Source organism: Pan paniscus, chromosome 13, assembly GCF_029289425.2.
Source record: "Pan paniscus chromosome 13, NHGRI_mPanPan1-v2.0_pri, whole genome shotgun sequence".
In the NCBI taxonomy this organism is placed as follows: domain Eukaryota; kingdom Metazoa; phylum Chordata; class Mammalia; order Primates; family Hominidae; genus Pan; species Pan paniscus.
In genome coordinates, this window is record NC_073262.2 from 30,693,211 (window position 1) to 30,711,769 (window position 18,559).

At 36.1% G+C, this 18,559-nt stretch overlaps 1 protein-coding gene across 27 annotated transcripts in view; it reads left to right on the plus strand.

Moving 5' to 3' along the window:
* Positions 1–18,559, plus strand: part of GTDC1 (glycosyltransferase like domain containing 1) — a 385,416-nt gene that overhangs the window by 112,453 nt on the left and 254,404 nt on the right. For 26 of the 27 annotated variants that reach the window (XM_057301394.2, XM_057301398.2, XM_034954037.3 and 23 more), the window contains 2 exons: positions 9,589–9,653; positions 12,367–12,568. In XM_057301394.2, coding sequence (XP_057157377.1) covers positions 12,390–12,568 — 179 coding nt within the window. In that variant the 5' untranslated portion in view covers positions 9,589–9,653; positions 12,367–12,389. Of the gene's footprint in view, positions 1–9,588; positions 9,654–12,354; positions 12,569–18,559 lie in introns of all 27 variants that reach the window. The other variant, XM_063595147.1, reaches the window with a different exon arrangement.

Genomic DNA, 18,559 nt, shown 5'->3' on the forward strand with positions numbered 1-18,559 from the left:
TAATACTTTAAAGCAAAGCTAACCATATGTATTATTCGATTGGGTAGCAGCTTTCAGTCTACATTTTGGAGACATGAGAACAGTCCTTTTTTAATTCACAAACGATTCTTTGCATCTACTATACAGATGGTTGAAATTTCACTATCACCTGTTGTTCTCTTGTAACATACAAGTACTCCTGGGAGAGGTAACACATTGTACCCCAGCAGGCATTTACTCCAAAAAATATGATGTGGTTTATCTGATATTTTAAATTTAATTCTTGCAAGTGAAGTTTGGAAACAAGGTGGGTACACTGAACAAGGGTAATGCAAGAGGATAATAGGATACTTCAATTCTATCAAGATGAATTCAACAACTATTATAGAAAATAGAGGATATTATATGCCTAGTTTTAGTAGTTTGAGTTATAAATTCTCTCTAAAATAATTCAGGCTGTTTGTTAACTGTGAATGCTGATTAATCCAGTAGACAGACTAATGATCTCATATATGGTGCATATATGTGCTGGAGAGAGATGCAAGGGGGAATTAACTAACTCCTAAGTAACTTTACTCTGTTTGAAAACACTGTTTGCAAAGTGTGAAATTACTTTAAGAGATGGTGAGGATGCAGTGTGCAGCTTTGGGTAGTTTGTAAGGAATACTCTGGCTATAGGGTCTCTGCTTCATTAGACAAAATATTTGTATCATTGGAATGTCTCCTTGAAAAACCAGTTGATAAAGAGATAGGCAAGGCCACTAAATAGATAAAAGTCACAGTGCTTGTTCCAGTCAGGAAACTTCAAGCTGTTGATATGGGAAAGCCCGTGCTTCCTCTGCAGAAACTTTGGACAATAGTAGACCTTCTAGAAATTATACACAGTTGTCTGTGTATACCTTTACTTTCTTTAATAGTTTCAATCCTAAATATCTTCAGGATTAAAAAAAAATCCCAATCTATTATTAACAGACTGACTCTTTTTCTTATAATAGTGGGTAGCTAATAATATGCCTCTTGGGATATTTAAAAATAGTGATACAGCTCTCATTACCACATCTATTAGTCCCAGATTTACTCAGCCCTGGTCTAAACTGGGTTTCTGAGCTTTTTAAACTTTAGCATTAAAGATCTCTAGACTCTGTCCAGTTTTTCTGGTGTTGCCTTTGTAAACTGTCAGCACGTGTCTTAAACTATTAGCAAATCAGAAGATTATTAAAAATATATATAGTGACTAGAAAAAGAACTCCTTCAAAAAATAAATAGAAGAAAATGTACTTTTACTGAATACTTTGAATACCTATCTGTATTCATGTAGAATGTTGGAGATGAGAGCAGTATCAATAAATATGTTAACTGATGCAGCTTTTATTTTATTGTAAATTTATTTTTTCTGAGACAGGGTCTCACTCTGTCACCCAGGCTGGAGTACAGTGGCATGATTTCGGCTCACTGCAACCTCCACCTCCCAGGCTCAAGAGATCCTCCTACCTCAGCCTTCCAAGTAGCTGGGACAACAGGCATGTGCCACCACACCCAGCTAATTATTTGTATTTTTGTAGAGATGGGGGTTTTGCTGTGTTGCCCAGGCTGCTCTCAAACTCCTGGACTCAAGCAATCCGCCTACCTTGGCCTCCCAAAGTGCTGGGATTACAGGCATGAGCCATTGTGCCCGGTCTGATACAGCTTTAAAACATGGTTTTGTTAATTTGGATGTTAAAGGACAGTTTCTAATACTGGCTTCACCTCACACTTCCTAACACTATTTAAAAAGTCTGTTACTGTAGGCCGGGCACAGTGGCTTACGCCTGTAATCCCAGCACTTTGGGAGGCCGAGATGGGTGGATCACCTGAGGTCAGGAGTTCGAGACCAGCCTGGCCAACATGGTGAAATCCCGTCTCTACTAAAAACACAAAAATTAGCCAAGCATGCTGGTGCGCGCCTGCAATCCCAGCTACTTGGGAGGGTGAGGCAGGAGAATCACTTGAACCTAGTAGGTGGAGGTTGCAGTGAGCCGAGATGGTGCCATTGCACTCCAGTCTGGGCAACAAGAGTGAAACTCCATCTCAAAAGAAGAAGAAGAATTTAAAAAAAAGGTCTGTTACTGCAAAGTGATTTTTCACTGATATAAAATGAATATTAAAAACATCAAATGTGTCTAAGGTTGATCCATTTAAGGATATCTATTTCTAGTTCTTCAGTCTCTTATGGAAATTCCTCTTTCTTCTCCCAAATGTTTACCTGATATTCTTTCACCTCCTGAGATGCTAGGATTTTGCTTTTTTTTTTTTTTTAAGATACTTTCCCTCATAGATAAATCAAATTGAATTGTGAGATTATGGCCTTTTCATTTTTCATTAGAAGTGACTAAATCCAGTACCTTATACTCAGTGACATTTATTTCATCTCATCAAGGGAATGCCACCCATGTTTGCTTGTGTTGCTGTACTTCAAATAGGACGTTGAGAATATTTGTATGTTAGAGTAACACTGCTATTTCTGCTTCAAAATTAACTGAAAATGTGTCTCCCACTTGGAGAGGGAAACTTCTCAATAACTTTTGTAGTTAATATGGATTAAGTTATTAAAACATGTTTGAGTATTCTTAATCAGTATAGTTAAGAATATGTTAGTCATCTTATTTTAAACTCATTTGGTGTGTATATTTATAATTACCCTGCACAAACTCAGTCTGAGTTAAATGTTGGCATAGAAGCCAGTGTAGGGTAGCAAGATAATGTTTCTGTCCAATAAAAAATGCCAGTGTAATGATGAAGCCAGTGGACTCCTTCCAGGTCATAGACGTGATTATTTTTGAATTAAACATTCTTGTAGACTCCAGTCAGGTTGGGGAAGATGCTTTTCCATGGCATGGAACATAGTTTCTAAATCCCTCAGCAGAGCAGACAATTTTCCTTAGATTGAGGGGTGAAATTTTAAATAGAATTAGATGCCACCTATTATATTTACATGGTAATACAATCTGTACATAAAATTCTGCCTATGAGAGTAAATAGTAATGAGTGATAGGAAGAAGTAATTTTTTATGTCAGATAATAGTACAACTCTTGAATGAATTAGGAAGAAATCGTCACGGCCATTGCTAAAGGGTTTTACGGTTCATTGACTCAACACACATTTATTGAACACTTTCTGTTTGCTGAGTGCTAGAGATAACAATGGTAAGCAAAACAGACCTAGTCAAGTGTCTCCGTGGAACTTAATGTCCAGTGGAGATATTGACATTAAATAATTACTTGTATAAATATATCCTACGTGTGATAAGTACACAGAAATACTACAGATTGTTTTGTCAAGAGAAGCTTGACTTTGCTTGATGGTAACAGTAGTAAATTTTTGAGCTAGACTCTGAATGTGGCTACGTGGCTGACTTCTTCACCTTCTACTCCAAACCTTTGTTGGCATGTGAATCTTCAGTATTGTTTTTTTTTCCCCCTCCAGTCCTAGTTCTTAAGACCTATTATTCTATCAAAAAGGTGACTGTCCAGTGCTGAGGGGTAAAGAATAAGGGTTATATCTTCAGAGGAGTTATGATTATGTTGGACTCTGGGAGGAATCACAAGAGATTCTAACAAAAAAATTGAAGTATTTCACTATATGATATTCAGTTACTTATATTATTGATGTCTTGGTTTTACAAGTGAGGAGGCATTATTAAATATTGTATGCAATTAATATATTAATTTATAGTGACATTTATATTCCACAAGCATATAAAACATATACCGTGTTATATATATATCATTTAAATATTAATAATTATTAAACATTTTTATTTAATCCTAAAACTCAAAGACTAGAAAATGGAGGTTTTTTTTTTAACTTATATTGTATCCTGTGCCTGAAGTGAAGTATAATGGGATGCCATGTGAATATGGAGTTGGAAGACCTGGATTTTAGTCTTGCTGTCACTTACTCTATGATGCCGATATTCTTTATATTTTGTATTCTGTAAAAGAAAAGTGGTTCAACAATGGTATCAGCATTCCTTGCACCTATTATTCTGAACACACCTTGACTTCTCTGCTTGGGTATTCGTATCCGAATGGGTCAGGGAGCCCAGTTTTCTCCCACTGAGCTGGTTTACAGCCCATTTCAAGAAGGTGGAAGACTTCTGGAGAAAAGCCATCTTTGAGAAGGAAATACATTATTCATCTTGTCAAACTTTTATAAAAAGAATAATTGTTGGCAGAAAGTATTTAAAAATGCCTTTTTTTCTTCTCTGTTAAATAAAAGCCTAATTACTAAATGTGGAATGGGCTCTCTAGATTGATGGTGAGGGAATTGGCTTCTTATCCTACTTCCACTTCTCAAATTAAACTAGGATGATAATAGATCAAACAGAATAAGAAACTGCAGATGATTTTCAAAATTTATGAAATTTACAAATATTCTCTTAGGCCATTAAATGCACTTTGGCCTAGAATTCAATTGCTTATTCTGTTTCTCCCATCTCTTTAATCGGTGTTACTTCTCTTGTATTGGTAGGTTAAAATAAACACATATCTATATGGAAAAAATTATTATTTCCCATAAATTCTGCTTCTGTCAACAATAAAAAAGAATCAGTATTTGAAAGAGAACATAATAAAATGTGTCCAGATATACTTGCTGCTTGATTTAGTTTAGACTTCAGGAATAATAGGAAATCATTAGTATCAAGTACAGTGCTGTCTGACACTTGTTGCTGAGAACCTGTGTTAAGTGAAACCAGTGTTACTTTCAAGGCAGAAGAAAGCAACTTCCTGTGTCCCCCTGATTTTCACTTCAGCTCCAGAAAAACCTAGTTTGTCTGCTGTGTGTCAGGTCCTGAGACAACTTTCAGGAAAATAATAGCATAGCGCCCAGTTTTCAGATTTTCACAGCTGCATGCAGAAGCAGAACGTGTGACTACAGTGAAACAAGTATAATTCTACTATACAGAGTATAAAGGAAGTCATATTTAGGAGGAGTTCAGGGAAAGGCTTCATAGAAATGGTGATTCATGAGCAGAAATTTTAACAAAAGTTCATTAGTTGAACAGAGAGAGAAGGCTGATGGAGGTGAGATAAATGTGTGAAGTTATAAGAGTCTAAAACAGCTCTGGGAGTGTGGGTGTTTGGTATTGCTACCAAGTAGAGTCTGGGGAAGTTGGGGAAAAGGAATTGAAGTGGGAGAAGGCCAAATGTGGCTGTAGTGAAGAGAAAGGGAGGGGCCAGGAAATGAGTCTTAATTGCCATGTGTAGGGCCTTGGATTTTACCCTTAGGTGATTTAAGGTTTTTGAGCATGTCATTTTATGGTCACATTTCCATTTTGGAAAGATTATTTGTGATTAGCTTAAGGAGAATGGTGTGGTGGGAACAAGATTGTATGGTAGCATGGAGACCTACTTAAAAGGGCAATGCGATACTTTAAATGAGTGGTGAGATGATATTCTGGTGCAGAACTTTCTATTGATTCATAAATATGCTGCCACATTTGTGAATGTTGGCAAATTAAAAATATTTGTAGTATTCAGTATAACGAATTCATTGCTGCTTTTATAGTTTGAAATCGTTCATGGAATTAATAGCATTAAAAAATTGAAAGAGGGTTAATATTTTGTCAGTGGAATTAAACCACTCAGCTTCTCACACAAAGAAAAATCTTGTAATTTTTTAATATAATGTGAAATACAACCTCACAATAATATATTTAACTTTTAATATATACTTATCCAGTTATTTGTGGAAATTGTGCATATTTGAAAACAAGTACATGACGTGCTTAGTACATGCTAAGTACTCAGTAACTATTTGCTGAGTTTGCATTTGATGCTTGTGGAGTTTTAACCAAGACACTTTACTAATTCAAGTCCTGGAATAAGTTACTAATATATGTGTGTGTGTGTATATATATATGTGTGTGTGTGTGTGTATATATATATATATATATTTGTTTTTAAATAAAGACAGGACCTCGCTCTGTCACTCAGGCTGGAATACAGTAGCACAATCATGGCTCACTGTAACTTCAAACTCCGGGGCTCAAGTGATTGTCTTGCCTTAGCCTCTGGAGAAGCTAGCATTATAGGCACACACTACCACACTCAGCTAATTTTTAAAATTTTTTGTAGAGATGGAGCCTCACAACAGCCCAGGCTGGTCTCAAACTCCTTGGTTCAAGCAGTTCTCCTACCTCAGCCTCCCAAAGTGCTAGAATTACAGGCATGAGCCAGTGCACCCAGCCATGACTGATACTTTTAAGCAGAAAGTTGAATTCCAAACCAACAAAAAAAGAAATGTTTTTTAGGGAAAATTAAACTATCACAAATACATATAAGATGCTAACTTTGCAAAGAGCATATATTTAAAAGATCATTGCAATTCATATAATTGGAAAAGCACATTTGAAAATAGCTTTAAATTTTCTCACAGAAAGTATGGCGTATGAGTTTTCCTACCAAATCTTGGTTTCGATGCATGAATTCTCAGTTCTTAGTCTCTACAACAAGACACAAAAATCAGAGGAAGAGATTAGCATATCCATGGCATTGAGGGGGGTATACATTATTAGCTTACCACATCTTTGTCAATTTGAACCCAGAATTAAAGCGAAATGTTGCTATTTAAGTACATATGGTAGTACACAACTACAACATAAATGTTAGACTGTATGTCCCCTAACCAAATAATGGAATAATGATCAGTATCCATCAAGTGTTAGTTATCTGCAGTTCAGACTAATGCTCCGGAAGCAGATTCATTTCTATTAGCCAAACTTTGTTTAAATTTATGTAGAATATTTTCAGTGCATAGAGTTTTATGACTGCAAAATTATTACTTTGCATTTGATACCAGATTATATTTCAGTTTTTAGAGGTTATATTCAGGTTTTAGAGGTTAAGATGAATTTGCTATGCCTGATTTTTATAGAAGAATTTAAAAAAATAACTTTTTTGTAGAATATGTTTATCTTGTCTCTTTTTTCCCATATGATAATTGATTGTAGTACATTACTTTGAGGAAAGTTGTTTAGCAAAATGTATTTTTACTTCACACTCTTAATAGATTCTGTTAGGGGAATCACTGGTCACATGTTTTAAAGCAGAGATCTTTTCATGCTTATTTTTACTATTTAATGAGATTTCAGGTATATTTTAACAACTTGGGGTTTCCGTGATGAATCATTAAAATAAGTGAGTGGGCTGGAAGGTAATACTAACTTTTCTCACCCCTGCCCTATTTTACTCTGCTGGGTTATTGGTTGCTTTTTATATAGAACCTGGGTGTGTTGGTGGGTGGAGGTGCAGAAGGGAAGGGAGAGAAAGGGTCAGTAAGAAAATACCAGGTAAACTTGTGATGACCTACTGAGAAATACCGCTCAAGTTTCACTTTCCCCAAAGTAAACCATTTAGTGTTTAAGCCCATTGTTTTTTGCTTTAACAAGCTTAAGTTTCCAAATATTGCATATAGGTAAATCAAAACTATATTTTCAACAATTGATTGAAGTTTTAAGGTATCAAGCCATATGTGGATTAGCCTGTGGAATCAATTTCTCATGTGTGTGGGATCAAAACCGTTAAAACCATCATCACTGAAACTATACCTTCCTACAACTAACTAATAACAGAAAGGTGTCTATGGAATATATTAATACAACAATTCCTCTGATTTAAAATTATTACTGGGTGTTTGGTTGGAAAATGATTTGAATATTATAGGTAACTAAATTGACGTCATATATGAAGGCTAATTATAGGTTTCAGTGTGACTAAAATTTATTTTTTTAATTGACATGTTATACTTAATATTTAGCATATACTTTTCAGTAAATCACTGGCATATTGCAGATTTTTAATATCTATACTGTTAAAAACATTTCAACTACCACAGCAGTTCTAAATGCTAAAGGAGGTAGACAAAAATGTAGTTCACCTTGAAAATGATCATGGCTTAGGGAATAAAGAAATTGGGTCAAGTCTAAAATAATTGCAGGTACAGTGACAAAAAGTTTTAATAAAAATTTAAAAATATTCATAGCGTTGGTTTCAGGCTACTTTTGTTCTCTGTGATCTTATCAATGCATTATTAGTTTTTAATTGGGATGATGCTAATGGTGATTTTTCATTTTGGCCAAAATGTTTATATGAAATACTATTGATATTTTCACATTGTATCCCCTTTCGATTATGAATATACATTTTTGAAAAGGTAGACAATTCTTAAATAGATCATTTTGACTTCTGGTGATCTTAAATAGAATTTGAAGTGGTATGAAATTTCTATGTCACAGCTATCACTTTGACTTATTTTATATTGCCAAATTTGATGTTTAGCATTTAACCATGTATCATTAAATCATAGTATTGATAATGAATTAAACTTTCAAAAAGCTTTAATAGTATAGTAGGTTTTCATTCATCTGGTGTCATTGGGGAATAAATTGTGCTGAAGAAGTGAGTTTTTCTTTAACTGAAGCTCGTTTAAGCAGAAAAACTTAAAAATTGATTAAAATTTATCTGAAATATTTTATATGCTCTTTCAGGGAGCAAGCATGGAGTGGCCATTTACTCTTTTCTTAATGTCATATAATACTATTCTGAGCGCCATGCAGAAAGGACATGGGTTTTCTGTTTGGTATTTGTTTTCCAAACTAAGTTTTTTGTTGTTTCTTCCTTTTAAAGTGCCACATCCCTAATTCGGGTATTCTTTCGTTGTTGTTTTTGTTGTTCTTGTTGTTGTTTTGAGATGGAGTTTTGCTCTTGTTGCTCAGGCTGGAGTGCAATGGTGTCATCTCGGCTCACTGCAACCTCTGCCTCCCAGGTTCAAGCAATTCTCCTGCTTCAGCCTCCCAAGTAGCTGGGATTACGGGCATGCCTCACCATGCCTGGCTAATTTTGTATTTTTCATAGAGACAGGCTTTCACTGTGTTGGCCAATCTGGTTTCGAACTCCTGACCTCAGGTGATCCACCTACCTCAACCTCACAGCGTGCTGGGATTACAGGCGTGAGCCTGTACCCAGCCTAATTCTGGTATTCGTGATCAGTTTAAATGTTTCATAATTTAAGGTTTCTGGTAGTACTTGTGATAATGCTTTAAGAGGTTCATAAACTCAGGCACCAATAGGAGACATTTGGCTCTCTGCCATCTTCTGGCAAACACTTGACCACAGCCTTCTTCTACAAAGGAAACCCTGTCCTTGGTTTGGAGTTAGCACTTTCAACAGTGAGGCCCTATTACTGCTGCTTCCAAGTACTCACTCCTTATTAGCCTTTGCTAGTGGTGCAAAAATGTCTGTATTCACCCTACATGCTTCTTCTGAACATCTGTAGTATCAAGGTGACCACTTGTAGCTTTTTTTGACTATTGCTGAAATGGGCAACTAGTGTATTCCCTTTATATTTTAGCAAATTCCACCATAGCAGTGAAGTGGTTTTTTTTTTCTTTTTGTTTTTTCAACCTCATGCTTATTTGTTTCAAGCAGTTTTCTAAAACAAAACTCAAGCTCAGCCAAAGTATTTGAACTGTTCTTTAATGTGCTATATGCCATTTGGTTTGAATCATATATTTAAATACCAGCTTCTCCCCATTTACTTGTATCTAATGGGAATCATCTTTCTTCCAGATTGTGCTTCAAGAAGACTATAGGGAAGAACGCATTTTCATCTTGCTGCAAAAGTTGCAATAGAAGTAAGTGGGGGAACTGCCAGGATATGTCTGTCTCCACAAAACAAGCAGAACAAATTTCCATGAATCAAAGCCACTAAGTATAGTTTTCAGAGATGGTAGGACATAGTTATTTTCCCTAGAAAAACACCCCAAATGCAGGCACACCCATTGGCCAGCAGAAAAAATGCTCACGTAAATGCTAGTTCAAACCTGTACATTTCACTCTTCTTACTGAGCTGTCAGAGGGGTGGAAATCTACTATAGCTATAATCTTTTTTTCCCCTTTTCTATTTTTCAGCCTCCCACATGCTTAGTGTTCAGTTCTGCCTACTGAGCGTCTTGAATCTATAGGAGCATCTACATGTACTGCCTCCACAGTGGCTGATAATTTGCAGATAACTCATGAACCAGACCCATAAGAAACATCATGATATGTACTTTAGATTAATCATGGAAAAGGACAAGATGATGAAGAATCAGAAAGCAGTTTTCTTTTCCAATATTGATATTGCTTTCTTTGAGGTTAGATGAGTGAGATATTCTTTAGAGTGGTTTATATCACATTTCATCACTTGGGGAAATAGGTCATTTTTACAAGAGCCTTTTAGAGACCTTTTAAGTACATACAGGGCATATATTTAATACACCTTAGCATTTCCTCTGAGTAAGTCAGAGGAAATAAAACAAGATGGTAGATATCTACGATGTGATCAAGTAAGCAAATTAATGTTAAACTGCTTATATTCTGTCTTGAAACCGTTGGTATAATTTTCAAAATTGCCTTTTATTGTTCTTTCAGTTACTTTCTAGCAATTTCCATCATTTGAAGGATTAATGGCTACCACTTTGTTGAACCTAGAGGGTGTCTGTGAACTTATTGAACACTACCTTATTAGAGCAGAAGTCTCCAGTGGACCATGAACTCTGCATGGCTGGGACTCTGAACTTACCTCTTACTCACAAAACCTGCAGGGCTCTCAAATTAATGTTTAAAATGCAAGCTACTGACAAGGAATGGGTAAACATCCACTGCAATTTCAAACACATATGTATATTCACTTTCCTCATCTATTCCTGGTGGGTAGGGGATCATGATTGAAAATTACTGAACTTAAAATGGTAGAAAATTTGAAGCGATCCTTTCTACTTAAGTAGAGTGATTTATACTAATGGTGGCGATGGGCTAAATACCTTCTTGCTATTTGTAGTCTACTGTGCTTCACATGCATTTTCTAATTTTATCTTAACACATGTCTGAGGTTAGTACTGTTGTCTCTATTTTGGAGATGATGAGACTAAGTCCTACAAAATTAGGTAACTTGTCCAAGGTCATACAGCTTGGAAGTGACAGAGTTGAGGTTCAAACATGTATGTCCTTGATCCTAGGATTCATGCCTTTTCCATCTGAGGACGACCACTGATTCTTATTTTGCATATAAATGAAATATACACACACAGTCCCCCACAGCCCCCCCCCCCGCCCACATAATATATAGATTTATATTCCCCCATCCTCCCAAATGCTCATTGGAAAATTTAGACATCAAAAGGAAGCCTTTTTGCTTTGAAATGCAATTTAAGTAGCCATTACTTTGAACAAAGTGTAGTTTTATTAGTGAAGAACATCATTGAGTCATTGAGACTAATAATTTTGTGGAACAACATTATTAAGAAAAGCATTATGCTATTTAATGAGTGATATTTACTTAAGTCATAAAGGAAAATTCAAACATCTGGAATATTTTTTAAGCAATATAGCATTTATGCATGGAATGATGTTTTTCCCCTATGTCTTACAGGAAATAACATATAATTTGAGATGTATATGAGAGATTTTATGTTCATAGATATCTTTTTATTTCACTGAGCACATTAACAAAAATTATATTCAAATGAAAAATGGCTTGATAGCTAATTCTCTGTGATGAAATTTTATCATGTCTTTAGTAACCCCATTATTGCTACTTTATCCCTCTTAATAGGTTGCTTGTCTAAAGAAAGGTTGTAGAAACCTTACTGGTTCACACACATACAACTTTACCACATTGTTTTGGTGTTCCATTTTGGGGTGATACATTGACAAGTGTGGGGAAGTGATCAAAGTATGTGTAGTGTCTCAAGAAATTGCATCCTAAAGTTTTTAACACTAGAAAATAGAGATTTGCATTTGGTTGATATGCCTTCTTTTAAATACGTATTCACTAGGGGCAGTTATACCTGATGAATTTAAAGATGGAGTAATACAAGAGTTACAGAATCACAGAATTTCTGAACCAGAAAGGGCCTTATAAATGAAGGACTCTTGAAGTGAAAGTCGTCATTAGAAGATGAGTTTAGTGACTGTCCAAGACTAGAGCTCTAAGTCAAGTAGTTTCTGAGATTACTGAGTTAGGCTTACAGCCGAACAAACCAGGAAGTGAGTGATCACAGCAGGTGAGGGCTTTCAGCTTTCTGGTGTTGGAGAAAAAACTAAGAGTCATAGTGGAGACAATCTTATGACATGAGGAAAACAAATCAGAAAAATAAAGACACCTTTATTTCTTCTTATTAACACAAATGATATAAAACTTTAAGTGTTATATACTTATTTAAATAATGGGATAAGCCTATTTTAAAAAATAACACATTGCTAAATTATTTGTATTTTCTGAGTATGAAATTTGAACTTATTTTTATTAAAAATTTTATACATGTATGTAATGGAAAAAATATACATATTTTGGTTGTTATTTAGGATCTGAAGGTTTGAATGGGCCAATGAGTATCCTCATCATTGAAGCATTCTATGGAGGCTCCCATAAACAGCTGGTGGATCTTCTTCAAGAAGAGTTAGGAGACTGTGTCGTTTATACCCTTCCTGCAAAGAAATGGCATTGGAGAGCCCGGACATCTGCTTTATATTTCTCTCAGACCATTCCCATCAGTGAGCATTACAGGTAATTAGAGCTCAGGATGCATTTTCAGCTTTTTAAAAAAAGTACCTGTTATGAGGATGTTGCTTCTCTATCAGTATCTTTGAGAATTTCTCCAACTATGGAATTGGTTATTATGACTACAGTAGATATTTCTTTAGAGAAAGCAGAGCAGTGGAGTATACTCATCCTCTAAGGACACCTGGTCAGTAGGAAAGAAGCTTCATTTAGAACCAACCATATGTGTTTTCTCATTGTCTTGTGATTTCATTATGTATATGGGTGTGGGTATGGGTAACAATTTTTGGCCTGAGAGAACAGTAGATCTTCTAGTTTGGTTCATTGTATCTGCTCTGTACTAGGAACCAGAGTTGAAAGGTGGATACGTCCAAGGCTTTAAAGTCTGTTGAGGTAGAGATAGGCAAGTGCAATGAGAGGTGAAAGATGGAGAGGGGTTGATTTGGATTGTGACAAACTGGAGGTGGCTTTGTAGAGTTGGTAACCTTTGACTTATTCTTGAAGGGTGAGTAGATTTGAGGGGCACAGAACTCAATTCTGAATTCTGGTTTGTTAGGAAGTAGGAACTAGGAGGACCTATTAGAAAGCGTCTCATGAGCTGGGCCAGTGGGATGTGCCTCTGGTCTCAGTTACTCAGGAGGCTGAGGTGGGAGGATTGCTTGAGCCTGGGAGTTCAAGGCTGCAGTGAGCCAGCCACTGCACTCCAGCCTGGGCAATAGAGTGAGACCCCCATCCCTAATAATAACAATAATAATAATAATAATTTAGAAAATAAAAGAGTCTTATGGGACACACTGAAAAGATGGAGGTAAATACTCATTACATTTTTACTGAGGGAACAGGTAGGATGGAATCCCCTTGAACATCTCTTCCTCCTTATTCTCCATTTGTATGTATTCCTGTGTATTCTCCTGATGGTTAAATCGTGGAAGACTATCCTATGGTGGTTAACATAGCTGATGTTCTTGCCGTTTATTAACACAAATGATATAAAACTTTAAGTGTTATATACTTTTTTTAAATAATGGGATAAGCCTGTGTGTAGGACTGCATTGGTTTGGGCAGGAATGAAAAGTTCTGGGCTGATAATGAATGGAGTTAGAGCAGATAGGTTCTTAGAGGAAGGGCATGTTGGAAGCTCCAATGCCCATCTTGCCTCCAGTACCTCTACCCATCTGCTGCTTCTAAAGTGGCCACAGGAGACATAGCAGCTTGTGACTTAAATGTAGCTTGCTGTTCCTAGTAGGAACTTGAGGGATTCAGAGAGTAACGATTTTCTGTATGAAAATTATGTATCGTCTCTGAGAATGCATAGTGTCAGATGGAATAGCAGTGAGCATTCCAGTTACATGGCTTAGGATTTTAAAGGTAAAATGCTGTTTTAGTGCGTATTCAGAATTTTGTATTTTTTTCGAATTTAAAGTGTATCCTTCTTTACATGATTTAATGTTTTATATTCTGATATCACTAAGTGAATATTGTTGATTCACTAATAGTATGAGGAATTTCAATGAACATGATGATATAAAAGTTGTAAAGGCAATGATAAGACTATTGCTGTGTTAAAATATGACTGTTTATGGTTGCTTTCACATCTCATTTAATTGTGTTTTTGCAGCACCAATTGTATTATATTACTTAAGGTCAAGTAATCCAGTTGATTTTATGGCACTTTTTCATTTAACAGTGCCATTCAGTATAATAAATTTCTACAGTGATTTGAACATTAAAATGAGCGATTTCTATATCTGTTGTTTGATTTCATTTTGATTATGCAGTTTTTCAGAATTACATTATTGTATCACAAATATATGTGTGTGATAGCATGCAAACACTTCTGTGCATATGGCTTCCCTACTCTCTTTGAAGCCTGAAGCATTTGAGGATAAGTGTCACAGCATTTGAGGATAAGTTATTTGGGAGGTGGATATCTGAAAGATGGTGATATAAAGCCTTACTCTCCGATAGCCATAACCTCCACCGCCTAACAATGGTATCTGTCATCTCTCAAGGTATGCCATTTAGCCTTTGCAGTTAACTATACTAATCTAATCAGTCTTTAACCCAAAGACATGCCTCACCAGTTTAACTTATATTTGAGCAATGATAACTTCTCTACTCTTTACCAAGTAACTTTTTTGAATACTTTTAGAAAAATAGCAGTAGCATGAAAACTTGATAGCATGATACTAAGTTAACAAATGCGTGCATTCAATCCTAGATTGAAGTGCAAGAGTAACCTTTTGTTACACTAAATAAGTCTGAGCTCTGTGGAGATTTTTAAAGATATGAAAAATTTTTGCTTTCCAGTTGTTACTCTTTTTGTATATTTGGTGCATGAAATCATTAAAACTCATAAAGGTAAAATGATTAAGCACCAATATTGCCTACTATGCAAAATACTCTGAAAAATACGAGTGTGTCTGATGAGAAAGACTTTGAATGTAGATACATATTGGTGTTTTTCTCAGCTTCTGAACATGTATTGTTGCTATTATAAGCTTACTCTCTGAAAAGTATTTTGTTATTAAAAGAATAAATGCTTCAGCCTAATTAATCAGTTTGATTCTGCTTTATCTTGACAACTAAAAGAATATATCATGATTCATGTTAGAGCTGTTTAGTTTTATTATAGATTACGAAAGCTCAACAAGTTATTTTGTCAAAAGTAGTCAATAGTTATTGTTATTCTTAGATTATATTATAGCTTTGCCTTAGAAACTTCACAAGATACAGAAAAAAGTTTTGAATGTGGAGCTTGAGGGAAGGCATTAACTTTTGGGTTATGAAATGTTATTCGTTCCAGGATGAAGCATTTCTACTTTCTTAGACTGCACCCTAAACTAGGTATCGAGGATATTGTATTCACTTTTCATTCTGTAGTGTCTTTAGTGAACTGAAAGAATCTCTGTTATTTAGAAATCATTTTTTCACCCTCAGGTGCTTACAATTACATTTTTTGTTTCATCTGAGGTATTGTGACAGATACTGATCATTGCTCACTTAACAGCCCTTCTTCCTTGTTAACAGAATCACAGTTTTCTTTAGGATGGATAGGTATCCAGCCCTTGGGAGTGAAGCAACATTGACTTAAATTAGTTAGGATGATCCCATTCTCCTTTGCCAAATTTTCCCTACTCTCCTTGCAGCTTGGGTTGATCAGTTTCCAAGTTGTGGCAAATTAGAGTTAAGTGGGTGACTTCTGGGAGTTCTTCCAGCAAAGTGGTTTGATTTTAAATTTTACTTATAAAAGAAGAAGGCCAACTCCCCTTTCCTACATTTGACTGGTTGTGATGTCCGCAACCATGAAGTACAAGCATGAGGACAGAACCCCTGGATTGCCATAAATGGCTGATGGGAGGCTGCAAAGTGCCTGGATTAGTGGTAGATATGTGATTTGAGTTCAAGTCTGGCCACCTGCAAAGACTATATACTATTCGTTCTTTTTCTTTTTTTAATTATACTTTTAAGTTTTAGGGTACATGTGCACAATGTGCAGGTTTGTTACATATGTATACATGTGCCATGTTGGTGTGCTGTACCCATTAACTCGTCGTTTAACATTAGGTATATCTCTTAATGCTATCCCTCCCCCCTCCCCCTACCCCACAACAGGCCCCGGTGTGTGATGTTCCCTTTCCTGTGTCCATGTGTTCTCATTGTTCAATTCCCACCTATGAGTGAGAACATGCAGTGTTTGATTTTTTGTCCTTGCAATAGTTTGCTGAGAATGATGGTTTCCAGCTTCATCCATGTCCCTACAAAGGACATGAACTCATCATTTTTTATGGCTGCATAGTATTCCATGGTGTATGTGTGCCACATTTTCTTAATCCAGTCTATCGTTTTTGGACATTTGGGCTGGTTCCAAGTCTTTGCTATTGTGAATAGTGCCACAATAAACATACGTGTGCATGTGTCTTTATACCAGCATGATTTATAATCCTTTGGGCATATACCCAGTAATGAGATGGCTGGGTCAAATGGTATTTCTAGTTCTAGATCCTTGAGGAATTGCCACACTGACTTCCACAATGGTTGAACTAGCTTACAGTCCCAACAACAGTGTAAAAGTGTTCCTATTTCTCCACATCCTCTCCAGCACCTGTTGTTTTCTGACTTTTTAATGATCACCATTCTAACTGGTGTGAGATGCTATCTCATTGTGGTTTTGATTTGCATTTCTCTGATGGCCAGTGATGATGAGAATTTTTTCACGTGTCTGTTGGCTGCATAAATGTCTTCTTTTAAGAAGTGTCTGTTCATATCCTTCGCCTACTTGTTGATGGGGTTGTTTTTTTCTTGTAAATTTGTTTGAGTTCATTGTAGATTCTGGATATTAGCTCTTTGTCAGATGAGTAGATTGCAAAAATTTTCTCCCATTCTGTAGGTTGCCTGTTCACTCTGATGGTAGTTTCTTTTGCTGTGCAGAAGCTCTTTAGTTTAATTAGATCCCATTTGTCAATTTTGGCTTTTGTTGCCATTGCTTTTGGTGTTTTAGACATGAAGTCCTTGCCCATGCCTATGTCCTGAATGGTATTGCCTAGGTTTTCTTCTGGGGTTTTTATGGTTTTAGGTCTAACATTTAAGTCTTTAATCCATCTTGAATTAATTTTTGTATATGGTGTAAGGAAGGGATCCAGTTTCAGCTTTCTACATATGGCTAGCCAGTTTTCCCAGCACCATTTATTAAATAGGGAATCCTTTCCCCATTTCTTGTTTTTGTCAGGTTTGTCTATTCGTTCTTCTTAAGCCCATTGTCTTAACAACTATTCTGTCTTCATTCCAGTTAAAACATGGTAAATTATTTAATTAAATTAAACCTAAATATGTCTTGATTAAAATATATATTATTATATTTTACAATTAGAAGTAGGTATGGTACTTCTCCCAGTCTTGAGACGTTACAGTTCTTGATTCTTGTTGGAGGCTGGAGGGCCAGACACCAGGTGCTTTTCTGGGTCTGTGAATCTGTGATGTTCTCTTAATCTTCAGAAGTCACAGTTCATTTGAATTTTCCTCTTTTGAGGCCTTTGTATCATTTAGCCTACTAGCATCGCCATCCTATACTGCCTTGTTGTGGGTCTTCTTTTGGTTTGTTTCTGTACCAGTCTTGCTCTCCTGTCTAGCCAGCACACACCGCGGCCTAGTTCTAGACTTGCATGGCCCTTAGGGCTTCTTCCACAGTATTTCATCTCACTGGAGTTTCTTCTGATTGACAGTATTGTTTAATTTAGGCATGCTGACTTTATGTTGAAAATGTAGCTGACCACAAATCTGCTGAAATAGGATAATCCTGCAAACCAAATAACCAACCATTTGGTCAGTCCCTGCCTCTTTCTGTCTCTTTGCTCTCTCCCCTACTCTTCTGTTTCTCATATACACATACATGTGTGCGTGCGCACGTGTGCGCGCGCGCACACACACACACACACACTCTTCATTGTAAAACTAGAACTTAAACCTGTCATCATTGTCCCTAAAGGACGGTTTCTAGGCTTCATCTTTTCCATGTTTCTTTGTGTTCCTTTGTCAGTGTTTTCAAGATGAAAATATTCCAGTTAGAAGGAGAACAAAGTTTTCTTGTTATGGAGTTTATAGTTTATTCTTACCACAGGTTGCCAATTCAAAAGTGTTTGTGTAGTTAGTAGCATGCACTGTGAAACCACTGTTTCCCAGGAGTTAAGCGCTTCAGTGCAACTTCAAGTAGACGCTTTTAATATCCTTTCTAGCTTATTTTAAAAAATAAAATATTACACGTAAGGTTCTATACGGCTCCCTGGATACAAGACATTATTCCTAACAGACTCTGTGCTTTAAAGACCTCTAGGATAAATCTCCTGTATATTTGCCCTTTAAAGTTCGACAACTGTATTTTAAAAGACAAGCTGGATGTTTATTATACTTTTACAGAGGGAAGACAATCATTATTTTTAATGAATGGAATGGAAAATAAAAGGGGAAACTCATCCCCAAATGGATGCAAAATATGCTATA